The 13,555-nt window shown below is 38.5% G+C and overlaps 2 protein-coding genes across 4 annotated transcripts in view; one reads left to right on the top strand and one right to left on the bottom strand.

The window, feature by feature from the left end:
• The window catches only part of LOC146586635 (uncharacterized), a 170,748-nt gene that overhangs the window by 35,322 nt on the left and 121,871 nt on the right, over window positions 1–13,555 (top strand). The gene's annotated exons all lie outside the window — the stretch shown is intronic.
• Window positions 10,245–13,549, bottom strand: CXCR4 (C-X-C motif chemokine receptor 4). Its single transcript, XM_085320921.1, has 2 exons — window positions 13,511–13,549; window positions 10,245–11,822 (listed from the first exon to the last, which is right to left on the bottom strand). Exons 1-2 carry the CDS (start codon window positions 13,544–13,546, stop codon window positions 10,761–10,763), a joined length of 1,098 nt encoding a protein of 365 aa, XP_085177047.1. The 5' UTR covers window positions 13,547–13,549; the 3' UTR covers window positions 10,245–10,760.

The following is a 13,555-nucleotide window of genomic DNA, read 5'->3' as shown; positions in this document are numbered from 1 at the left end:
AAGAACACAAGATGAGTTTGTTGTAGGATTCACTTTGGAGGCCATGTCAATGTATGTTAATTCAGTGCAAAATCATACTGGTATTGAAAACATTGACCATTTTCCACTTTGTATTTACTGACTTGTAAATTTCACGTATTAGCTTTTTACTTCACCTGGTTTTACTGATTTCCTATTCTGGAAGGAATAAGATCTTTCAAAAATGTTAGAATAACATAAGCTATCCAGTAATGCTGTCTTCTCAGCTACTTTAAAGTAGAAGTGAAGCCATAATGCACTGGCTGTATGTGAAGATAGCTGCAATTCCAAAACAACAATAAAAGTGTGACTAAAGTATGCATACCCCAATGTATATGAACTAATTTTTCATCTTTTCCAAGTCATAAACAATTAACTATTTCTTTTCCACAAACTCTGAATACCTATTGTGATATAATGGAATAAATACAAAGCATCTGGAAAGAAACAAATTTTAATTAAATTAGCCTTTCCAATTAGAGAAAATGGTGGCCTTTTTCCTGATTTAGAGTTGTAATAATCATTTGTAATCTGATTTAAAAGGGGCTTATGGTTGCATTCATAAAACTGGAAAACATTAGGACTGACATGACCTCTTAGGTACCTAAAGAAATTATAGGCCTACGGAGGTAGGAATATATCATTAAGTCCTGAGCTGGCAGCATTTTCTATTTCTACTGACCTTTGGTTGGATTAAGTCCGGTCTTCAGAAAATAATTTCATTTCAGGCAGCTGAGAGTTATTATCAAGTTTTGCTGATTCAGGATTAAGTATACCTCAGTGGTTGAAGAGGCCATTAGGATGAGCTGTCCATTCATTTACAGAGTTTTATAGAAAGAGAAGGAAGGAAGATACGCTGTTGTTATATTATTTCTGGTGTACAGCTTGAATTACTGGGGTATGAATATCTTCTGCAGCTCTATTTTTCTGAAATGGGACAAAGTTCTGTAATGTTTTGAACTTTATTTACTTTCAACAAGAGAAATTTAGATTTCTGCCAGTGGTTTTAACATTTAAATCTAAAGAGAAAGCTTAAAAAACTCTTGCCTAATCATAACAGATATAAGTACCTAAATATTTGCTGCTGGTGATGTACAGAGCTGTTTAAGTCTTGATAGTTCTGAATAACAAAATGTGATCACCCTAACCCCCAGCAGAAATCATAAACAAAGCATTTCCCAGCTTTCTCAAAGACAGTCTTTGCTCTTACAGGTGCTTTTAAAAACACACACTTAATCCCATACAAAGCATATTGAAGAGGAGGAGGAGGTGTCCTCTTGCAAGAACAATGTCCCTTATTGTCAAGGGACATTGGGGCATAAGCTCGGGTTTCCTTGCAGTCTGAGAGAGTGCACTCTTTCCTGGGTGGGTGCTTAATCACCATGCTATTGTATTTGATGGGGTGCTTCTGTCCCATCACTCATGTTGAAATTATTTAGCTTTGCATAAATAAATATTTACTCAATCAGAAAGAGACTAATTCTGTAGCCCAGTGGTCAGGACATTCAGGATTGTAAGAGACAGATAATCCTAGCTGCTCCTGTGGCTTTATTGATTTCTGAATTAATTTGTATCACCAAAGAGTAACACTTGTCAGCCCAGTCAAGCATTAGCTCAAGCATTTCAATACCATACACTTCATGTGGATGCACCCTCTTTTTCCTTGCAGAGTAAGAATTATGTCTTGTTATTTCCTTCTGCTTTTTCCATTGGCAAGTTCAGGCAATGGCCTCTGCACAGTGGCTTTTGTAAATCCCATTTGTATATGTCTAACTGTTCCATGTACTTTTTAGAAAGGGTGACTTGAGCACCACTATCAGGGTGAATTCTGATAGTCTTGTTTTACCAGAGTCTGTTACATGTATTGTCAGTGGTTGGAGATGCTAAGTGATTTGCTCATGGCTGACTTTGCTGTTGAAAGCAGATGACCTTAAAAACTGCAAAGCACTGGAACAGATTCAGTTTCTTTACGTGGAATTAACTGCCATTTTTTCAGTAAGTGAAATTATGTACATGAGTAGTTTTTTATGCTTGTATATAGTAGTAGGTGTATAGGGAAACCAGTGTCTGTATGTGATACGGATGTGTTAACAGGCTTTCTGATAATTCTGTTATTTCTAGCTAAAGACTGTGCCTAAGCAAGTGAAATATGACCACAAATTTTCTTCTGGAAAAACAGGTGACAGTACTTAAAACCCGGCATACAGTAACTGTTAACACTGAATTCTATATAAGAATAGAAAGGGTAACTGGCTGCCTACATCAGTTTTCTGTGTAAATGTTGCCCGATGGTTATCATTGCTAGTTGATAAACATGTCCCAAATCATAAAGCGGTTCCATATTGGGACAGAGCTAACAGTGGATATTGATAAACAGGAGGGAGGAGGTGGATAAATCACTTGTTTCTTTTGGTGTCTTGTGGAGGGCATAATGGGCCCCATTTTGGCAAAGAACTGGAAGAGTACGTGTAGGATAATGTGCATTACTAAGAACTGATAATTTTAAAATGGATTGGCTTCAGAAACTGGAAGTATTTTAATGAGATGCAAAAATCTGTGTTCTGATTTTTAATTGTTACTGAAATTGCTAAATGAATGAAGAGGATCTTTTTCAAACACCTGGGTAGTGAAATGGTTCTTAAATATCACAGATGAAAGATCTTGTATCCTTCATCTGTCACAGTTTTTGTTAGGGACTATCCACAAAGTACTCGATGAGAGCAAAGTTTCTTAGTACTCTCTTCATATTAGCTTGTAGGAAGAAGACAGAGTGAGCAGATTCAAGGATTCATGGCTCAGTTGGCTGTTTATTCTCTGCCTCAAATATAGTTAGCCTGTTTGATTGATGTACACTACTCTGAATAGCTGTGCAGTTGCCAGGCACTCCCCTTCATTACAGAATGTTAGGAGGGATGTACAGTTCCACGCATTCACACTGTACAGTCCGAGTGTATTTACTTTGGCTTCAACATTAGCTGTGTTGACTGCATTTCTTCTGTAGAGCTAAGCTTGGTTTTGAGGCAGTGACTTAATGTTTTTTCCTAAGCTGATTTCATACTAAGAGACGATTTTTTCTCTCCTTTCTGGATAGAGTAATTATAGAAAAGAGAGAAACACATTGTGATACTTAAACTAAATGCTTTACTTCTCTCTAAGTGGGGCATCTGTCTCTCCACACCTTTTCAACCTCTCATCCTCTCACCCTCTACCTGATAACTGCTTCCTATTTGTTTAACAGTTTGACTGTTTACTTAGGGAATTTTTGACAAGATAGCTAAACTGGTCTAACACCTTGCTGCTCTCAAAAGACAGGGTCTCAGTGCCTTCCTTCCCCCACAGCTTCTAGGTGCATGCTTCCACCTTGTCTCTTGCAGTTGCTTAGGTTCTCATTTGGCTTCCTAGGGAGCCAGTTCAGTTCACTAAGCTGACTGAGGTCTGTTCACTTTATTTTGCAAGTTTATTTACTGTGGGTGGAGGGCTTCACAAAGCAGGTGACCCTGAGTCAAAGTAACAGGTCATTGCTGCTGAAAGTAAAAGTTCTATTACCACCTTTCTTTCCTCTCTGAACCCTGTGCCTGACTGTTTACTTTTTTGTTCTTGGCTGGCCATTGTCAGCCCTGTTTGTGAGCTGACTGACTTCATTGAAATGGCATAAAATAAATCACACACACACCCCAAAAGATACTATCTGCCTATTTAGACAGTTAAATCTACTGGAAGGTAGGTCTGACTGATTCCATAGCTAATACAAGGTAGGAGACAGGATCACAGGACTAAGAATGGGAGAGGATTGAGGATATGAAATGAAAGGATTAGAAGAGAGAGGGATGGAGGCAGGCGGGCAGGCAAGAGACCTTTCCCAGAAGAGCAAACTATTAGATTGCTTCAAATTCCTGTGAAACTCCAGCCTTTGAGAGCTGAACTGGCTTGCCAGGGAGACACGAGAGCAGCAGAGCTCAGGAGTGTGCATAGTCAAGAGTAAATGAGAGAAGGAAAGGGGTTGTGAGGTGTGAGGTTGTCCTTCCTGGCCCTGGGGACTATTAGATCAGCTCAGCCATCTTTTGTCAGTGCATCATTAGGGCCCAGTTCCATGTAAGATAGGATGGTTAAAGAAAATTTAGGATTTGGGAGAAAGAGCAATCAAGAAGGGAGGGCAGGACTGAACTGAAAGGAAAGTGGATAGAAAGGAAGGCAGTAAGTAGTAAGGGGAAAAGCAGGTCAGGAACTCATTAAATCTATTGTGATGTTAGGTACATCTGACATGAAGCCACGAACTGGTACAACAATTCTTTTTCCCCTTTTATTCATGTTAGATGCTCTAGCTTCTTTTATCAATACATTCATGTATTGAGTTGCAGCAGTGCACTTATACTTGTATGGGAGATGTTATTTCAGCCCCAAAGAGCTAACTGAAAAATAGATTTCAGGCTTGTAATGAACCTAATTTTGCGAAGACACATTTCTTTAGTGTATATACAAAGTGCATATATATAGTGCATATTTTCTTTAGTATATACATTAGAACATGTATATAAAAAAAAACAATTACCTTCTTACATTTTGAAGCTTTTAGACATTAAGTTGATCTCAGGAAACTGAGGTCCTGATTTAGTTTTCTGCTATTAAGCATACCAGCTTTTCTATCTTTGATGGACTTACGTTGACTGACTTGGCAGAATGAAAGTTTATAAAGATATTTTAAATATTAGATATTTTCCCCAATAAAGTAAAAGAAAATAAGTGCAAGAAGGGTGACATATATAATGTCCGGTAAAAGGTTGAATAGTAGGAAGGAGGAGCTAAGGAAAGATGTTCTGTGTTGTGGCTGTTGAGGAGTGTCATATTCATCTTTGGAAAGCTGATACCTTAGGAGTCTCACTAATTATAATTATTGCTGTCCAATCTTATTGTAGCCATACAGAGCTCATTGGTAGAGCTCAGTTGGCTTCACTGATGACACTGGCAAGCAGATAAGGAGTCTCATAAGCCTTTTCTTATCTAGACCTCTCATTGGGAGATCTGCTTGATTAAGGGATGCTGAGTAGGAACCAAGATAGTAAACAAACGTATGTTGTATTTTCGCTTTAAGAAACTTGAGAGTAAAACCCACCTTTGAGTTGAATCTTCTCATGTGATATAGACGTCATTTATATCTTGTCTACAGAAATACAGATATTGGAAGGTAAATGTATATAACATACCATAGAAACTGTTGTGTAGGCTGTATTTTTTATTTGAACGGTCTCTCTTTATCTTTTCTGGCTTGTCCAGGTTGCTATATGTAGTTTTAACTGAACAGAGCCATTAAAAAAATCTGTAAAGGTGTATTAAGTTGGAAAAAAACTGGTAGAATAGAAGCTTTGAGGAGAGGATAGTAGAAGCAGAAGAGAGTATCAACAGCAAAAAAACAAAACTCCCTAAACTGACCAAACCAAAGAACACTTCATAATGTAGTTCTTCAAAAAAAAAAAAAAAAAAAAAAAAAAAAATCCTCATACTTTCCACGCAGTTTGACATACTTGCATTGTGACATTACATTCTTAATGTAAATTCCAAAAGGATATTTTAAACATTGACCTATGTTTTTCAAACACTATGCCACAGAAGTCAATCATTGTCAGGCTGTTGATAACTGGGTATGCAAAGTTTGCATGTATTCAGTAAGATAAAACCTTTTTGCTGAAAACAAAGTTATTTATAGGTTCATTTTGGATAAATTCAGCTCCATATTAGAAAGTTTTGATTTCTTGTAGATCCTCTCTGACTACAGCTGACATCAGAACAATTCTGAATCTTCAGTCGAATTGTTTTGGGCAATAGGGACGTACGCTTTAAGAGGCATCATTCTTTAGATGCCCTGTCCTTTGAATTCAGCAGGAGTTTTTCACTGAAGCCTTCTGTCCTTTTGAGAAAGYGGTCATTTGAATTAATGCTCACTACGTTTGATATGAAGCCTGCCTGACTCTTCTGAAGTCAGTAGTAGCTTTACTGGAGTCTTCATTTTCACATTCAACAGTTGAAAATACTGCTAATAATCTCCATTGATCAGCTATTCAAATTTAATTTGTTTTCAGAAGCAGTAAGCACAACATCGGTGTCTGCTGTGTCCTGTTCTAGAATGGTAGAGAGATGGAGAATGTGTTTGCTATAATAGAGTTCATGTTAAAACAAATGATCTTTAAGCCTCATCCTGTTAAGTGTAAGATATTTTCAGGAAAATTAAATCAATGACAGAAAAAATGTAGAATAGAGAGAAAAGATTTTTTAAAAAATCTGCCTACTTTATAAGAAATAATCCCTGTGCTCTTGTATTGTCAATTGACATTTGATTTATGGCTGTGAAAAGGAGACTCTATAGCTCTTTCAAAACATAAAGTGAGGGAGTGGCATCCTTTGCGCAGAAACTCTGGTGCCCTATCTGCTTAAGTGTTTCCTAAGTTTCAGCACTTTGAGAATGTGAGAATACTCCATTGTTAGGGGATATTGGAGGCATGCCTGGATCAAGGAAGTACTTCCTCATCATGCTGTTTCCTTTCCCAAACAATATAAAAAATGGCCTTTTCAGCCAAACATCTAGAGGTGGTCACTTTGTACATTGTCCAACAAGAGCTCGACCACCATAAGATAAACCATTAATTTGTGTGAATGGCTACATGTTATTTGTGCTACTTCCTTTTTATTTTGATGGTGATTTTGGTCTGATTTATGCATAGAAATTGAGGTCACCATAAAATAATTGTGTCATAAGACTAGCCAAGAAAAAAATAAGAAGCTACACCAACTCACTACAATCTTTCTGTAGGCTGCATASATTTTCTCTGATACTCTCACTGCCACTCATGCTTGTACAAGCTTCTCAAATGTAGAATCTGTACAATCTGATTACAACAGAGTAAAAATATACCGTACAAATAACGGATTATAGTGTAATTTTATCTCTACTGTGTTTAGTACTCTAACTTTACTCCGGAACAACATTTCAGATGAAGTGAAATTAAGTTCATGTACATGTTCTATTCCTTTTTTTGCCTTGCATGATCCAAAGGATTTCTGACTAATCTCTAGCACTTACAAAGTTTGCATTATAGTATTAGGTGAATATTCACGTTTTAATCCAGATGTTGCTGTTAGCACATGTCAACCATGGCAGACAACTTACAGTGCCTGCATTCTGTGGAAAGAGTACCTTAATGTGTTTGTAAAACTATTCTGACTCTTTTAAATTCTTATGCATTTTTTAAACAGATGTAAAAGAATTTTAACCAATTTGTAACTAGCACACACCTGTGCACAGCATTTGTTTACTGCTCTGTATCTTGAGTTACGTATTTAAAATGGTAGGGATAGCTATTGTCTTATGGCATTATATAAACTGCTGAGACTCTGTGTTGTGTATGTCTGGAAAAATAAGTCATTAATTGATTATTCTATATAAACAGGAATGATTTGAAAAGAGACTGAATTTCTTGTTGTTATATGCAGACTTATTCAGTATATAAATTACAAATTTTGGCCTATTGGCTTTTGTCACTTAGTTTACACTGTGACAAATACATTTATTGGAACTACTTTTGATTCACAAAGATGTAAAAAAAAGTCAGGTCCTTAAAAATCAGCTTAAACATGACTTTACAAAGAAAAAAAAAGTTCATATTTTTTATCAACCGATATCTGGAATAGCTCAATGACTTCGAATGAAATTTGCCTGATATACACAGAGGTGAAAGAGCAGAATTGGATTCATAATTTCTTACTATGTTTCCACATTAAAATTTCAGTCAGTTTGCAAATATTTTCTCCATAAGCAGTACAAATATGTATTATATTTATATAGTTACAGATACATATTTATAAACAAATATGTGGCTTTTGACTCATTTACTTCGCTGGAGCCAAACCCCAAATACCTTTTGTAAAGACATTCATCTGCCCATAGTTTCACAAATTTTACCGAGAACAGTGGCACTTTTATATAACTATGTAGGTCTCATCCCTTGGGGCATGGCTTAGGTTTTAAATTTGCTAATTTATTTTTGACTTATTAATTTGTTTTCTACCCAAATGCTTTCTGTAGTTTGCTTGAAAGTGTCCTTTCAGTGGCCTCTGGCAGTAACTGGGACTACTCAGTTTATTCTGTTTTGCACCTTCTTTCCTACTAATTCTCTGCTTGAGGTAACAGTTGGCTGACTGGGAAGTGTAAAGAAAATAACCTAAACTAAGGGGCTCTAAACATTTCCTCAACAAATAAACAGCAGTGTGTTCATAGCTAATGAGTATTTTATAAGTGTAATTAAATCACAGTGATTGATTGGACTGGAGTGGGAATCAGAATCATTCAGAACAACAGATTCTTTACAAGAAAACCCTCAGTAAATTAAGAAAACACACAAACAACTGAAAAAATCCGTTTAAGAAGTTCTGCTCCCATATTGTTTCCTCATTTCTCAATTCTGCTTATAAAGAACAATTTGATGAAAGCAGGATCTTGTTTCTTGAGAACATTTTTTTTCCTATTGTTAATTTACATCATGCTGAGTGAAGTTATACATTATAGCTGAATTAATCTAAAAGTTTATTGTTACTAAACAGAAGGGATCTACTTCGTCCTCCTCCCTCCTTGTCTTTCCCTCTGCTTGGCTCCAGGCCATAGTAGATTCTTGTCCTCTTCTTTGCACCACTCTGGTTACTTGTTGGACTCTTCGCTGAGCTTTTTCAATTCACTAAACTTCAAGAAAATGATTCATCTTTTTCTRTCATCAGTTTAGTTTTGTACAGGTTCAGCATATTGAATAAGCTCAATATAAAATTAAGTGAAAACTATAGTCATTTCAAGAAAAAAAGGTGCAGGATGCAACCACGCTAGTACCGTCTTCTGACTGCAGAGAAAGAGAGGAGATGAAAACAGAAACATCTTTCATTTATGCAAATACTTAAAATAAAATAAAACAATTTTATATTTAATATAATGGGAGGTAGTCTCTTCCCACTTCTGCTGTTTCTACAGGACCATTCTTGTGACATGCTTGTGAATACATCTACTTTCTGAGTAATTTCATTGAAATATCCACATTGTTTATTTCATTTAAGTTCTGTATGATTAATAGTTTATTTTTTTTTAGAAAGCTTCCAAACAACTGTTAAATATTTATAAATCAGTTTTATGTTTGTTTTTTCTTTTTAAGTAGAGACATACAAATATTCTTAATGCTCTTTCCTCTGGGTATTCATTACATCTTCATGTTAGAGTGAATTCAAAGTAACTAACTTACAGAAATATGATTTCATTTTTAATTATTGGAAATATTGTCTGCCTGTTTAAAAAAAGAACTGTTTAAAAATAGTTTTTTGAAAAAACCTCTAAAAAGCTATTTGACTGCACATTTTGATTCCTGAAAAGAATGCTAACAAGATTATACTGTATTTACAGTATTTAGCCTTTGGATTAGGATTTACTGATAAACATTTTTTTTTTTTTTGAAAATCAAATACTGCAGGGATAATAATAGTTATTGTCCTTTATAAAAAAAATTTAGTTTATGAGTTCAATAATCAATGTCTTCACTGAACCAACCRGACTTTGTCCTACATTATCTTAAAATCTAGATGTAGACTGGATGGGGAAAGTTCTGTAGAGAAAAACCCACTTACCTTCCATAGAAGGGACATCCTAACATCTTTGTTTCTAGTCCAAACACAATGTCTAATATGCAAGTGGTTTTGTTTCAACTACTTTTGACTAATATTAGCATATGAAACTAAATTCAGAAGAACAGTGCAAGGCAGAAGAAATGTAGGATTGACTTTATACGCCTGGCATAAAGGTTAGTTACAAGCAGTAATCTAAATTTGACTCCTAAAAGCTATTATAACCTTAGCACTTGCTCAGATAACTTRGTTTTCTTTTCTTTTTTTCACTCAAGCAGTTCTATTTAAAAGTTTTAAATTTAAAAGTCATTCATTCTAAAGATGATGTTCACCACTACAGTAAATGTCTTCTGATGAAAAAAAAATCTAGACCTTACAGGTATCAACTGATGATTTTAGTTTGTCTCATCACTGGATAAACAATACATACTGAAACTTTTTCCCTCCAGTTCATATCAGAGAGCTGTATTATTTTCAAAGCAATTATTGTGCATTAAGAATAGTAAATCAAACATTAAGAGAAAAAACACATTTAACCAGAAATGAAAATACCACTCAAAAAATTTTATCATATACTTTTATTTACCTCGAGCAGAAAATTTTGCAAACCATGAATTACTGAGCACTGAAAAAAAAACCTAGCATATAACAGAGGAGGCTTTGGTTATAAGTGCCATTTCTACAGCAGAGTTAAACTATTGTAAACTGAACATCTTGTAGTAAGAAAAAAAAAAATCTACAAAGTTTAAGAACTTTTAACAGCAACACTGAAAACATTTACATATAAACAAATATTTTCTAAACTTTTAACAATCACTTGCTACAATCCAGGATTGTTTAGTTCACATGTCTATACAACCAGAGAAACACTACAATTTTTGTGAACTAATCACTTGTCCACAGGTCCTGCCTAGACAGTTTGTCATCAATACGAAAGTTTTTTTTTTATATAAATAAGTCAATTAAACTTCACAGACACTAAAAGAAACAATATAAAATTCCAACTGTAAATAAAACTGTACATTGTGGTCAGTCTCATTTTTCTGAAATCTTGCACAACAAAAGTGTCTATTTATAAAATGATGCGAAGGGCAATGTTAGCTGGAATGGAAACTTGAAGACTCTGACTCTGTAGAAACAGAAGAATGTCCCCCACGTTTGCTTTTTGAAAGAATCTTGAGGCTTGATCCTCTGCTAACTGATGTCAAGGCGTTTTGTGCTGATGTTTTGAATTTGGCACCCAGGAAGGCATAAAGAATTGGATTCAGGCAACAATGGAAGAATGCTAGGGCTTCTGTAATGGAGATCCATTTATGCACTATTGTCTCCAGGCTGCAGCGGTGTCTGATGACTCCTAGCAAGAGGAATGTGTCTATGCTGATGCCGATATAATATGGCAGCCAGCAGGCAAAGAAGGCAAGAATGAGAATGACCGTAGTCTTCAGGGCTTTACGCTTCTGGTGGCCTTTTGAATGTGACAGCTTAGAAATTATAATGCAGTAACAAGTCAGGATTATTAGACCAGGCAAGACAAGTCCTACCAAGATATGCTGAAATCTGAAAGAGATCAGCCAGTTTCCATGAGGGTATATGCGATCACACAGGTACTTTCCTTCTACTTCACTAGTACTGGCAAAAATTATATCAGGCACTGTCAAAAGCACAGCTGGTAGCCATACGCCTACATACACCACCTTTTCAGCTAAAAGCTTTCTTGGTCGCTGGCTGTTGGTAGCGTGGACTATTGCCAGGTAACGATCTAAACTTATAAAAGCCAAAATTAAGACACTGCTATAGAGGTTGACCGTGTAAATGACATGAACTGCCTTACACAGAACATTCCCAAAGTACCAGCTTATRGCTGCATCCACAGACCAAAATGGCAAGGTGATGACGAAAAGGAGGTCAGCCACAGAAAGGTGCAGCCTGTATTTGTCAGTCATGCTTCTTTGTTTCTTCTGGTAGCCCATAACAATAATAACCAATCCATTGCCGATTATTCCTGTCAGGAAGATGATGGAGTAGATTGTTGGCAAGAAGATCCGGTTGAAATCAGCATTTTCATGCTGAAAGCATGGCTCTTCATAGTCTCCATAGTCACCTGAACCACTCTCATCCGTGCCATTATCAGAAAATTCAATGATTAACCCAGAAGACAGCTAAAAAAAAAAAAGAAATATTATTAGATATTAGCTTTTCTGCAACAGTTCACTATATGGTATATGATAGTATCTTAAGAATCCCCTAAACATGATCATGAATAGGCAAACTTTTTGTTAAAACCAAACAGAAATATATATATATATATATATATATATATAATGAACAATAAAAAAATGATTTTTTTCTAAAACAAACAAGTTATTCTTAGGTAGAAGATCTTGAAACTGAGGATGGGGATAGAGGGGAGAAGAATTATAATGGCTACTCTTAGGAATGTTATTGTTGATTCAGGACACTTAGCCCTCTCATCAGATGCCTGCTACATATGGAAGAGACCAGTGGGCTGGGAGGAGTGGGTTAGTCTGCACAGAATATTGCCCATGACATTTAGTGCTTGCAATGGAGGTATGGAGAGCTATAAATGAATCATGTTTAGACGATTCTGCTGCTCCAAAACCCCTTCTCATTAAGGGGATGGGGTCAAGGCAGAGTGGAGACGGTACCCTGAGCTGATGTAATCAGCGTAAATAATAGCAAGAATTCCCCGCTGAGAAGCAATTGGCAGCCGCACGCACACACGCACCTCACGGGAGAGAAGGAAAAAAAGCGATGACCTTAAGCAGGGGAATTGAAAGCCGGAGGGGTATCACGGGCAGCCGCACTGCCCTCCCTGTGTTCCCCACCCTGGTCCGGCACCCTGGTCTGGGTGCTGGCGCTTAGGCTGCGTCTTAGCCCGGCCGCTCAACTAACTACAGCGGTGGAAAAAGGAAGCGAAATTCTGGTGAGGGCATGAGCACATCAGGAAACCACCAACGGTTTTGGGCGCCGCGCTGAAAAGCGGTGCAGGCTGATGAGTGCCACCTGGCTAAGTACAATTCCTCAAGTTTTGAGATTTTAGTTTTCATGCCTTTCAGACCATGAACCCATAACCCAGAGGATCCCAGTGCGCAGTTTTCGCGCGCTCCCATGCACCAGGTCTGCAGGCATTTCTGTCGGCTGCCGACAGAAACCGGGACGAGCAGGGGATTCGAGTTTTGGTCAGAGCAGTTCTCAACGCCCTGTGGCAGGAGACAGATCCGCGGGAGATCAGATAGCACCGCGTTTCGGTTCAACGGCTCCCGCCGCTCTCCGCAGCCCCACGGTGCGCGGGGGCAGCGCGGGCTACAGCCATTCCCTGCATTCAGGTGGCTCCAGTTTTCCTCGCCCCCTCCCCCCCATCACTCCCTYGGCTCTAACTGGTGTATTCAAGCCCACAAAGACGCCGCATGTCACTGTAACCGAGGGCAAAGCAGCAAAGCCCGAGGAAAGGGGTTGCAACCCAGTCGCGGGTGCAGCTGTAACGGCGGCTGAAAGGCTGCAGCAGGACGGAGCAGCAGCGAGCGGCCGGGGCCAAACGCGGCCCCTTTGCGCCCTGCGGACCGCTAGCGGTTGGCCGGGCTGGGCAGCAGCAGGGCAGCAGGCAGCGCCGAGGGGCGCCCGGGCCGGGCCCCCGCCCGCGGCTCGGCCCCGCGCGGCGGCGCCCGCTGCGCGCCGTCCCCGCTGAGGGCGCGTTTGTTTGCAAACAGCGCGCACATGGGCCAGGGCGGCGGGGAGCGAGGGCGGCCGCGCTGCCCGCGCCCCGAGGTGCGGGGCGCCGCTGCCCGCGCCCCGAGGTGCGGGGCGGCCGCAGCGCGGCTGCACTTACGTCCAGGCTGTCCAGGCTGTCCATGCTCTGAGCCATCTGACGGTG

Source organism: Rhea americana, unplaced genomic scaffold (genome assembly GCF_003343005.1).
Source record: "Rhea americana isolate MKP2758 unplaced genomic scaffold, rheAme1 scaffold_67, whole genome shotgun sequence".
Classification (NCBI taxonomy): domain Eukaryota; kingdom Metazoa; phylum Chordata; class Aves; order Rheiformes; family Rheidae; genus Rhea; species Rhea americana.
This window is presented reverse-complemented; position numbering and strand designations above follow the sequence as displayed.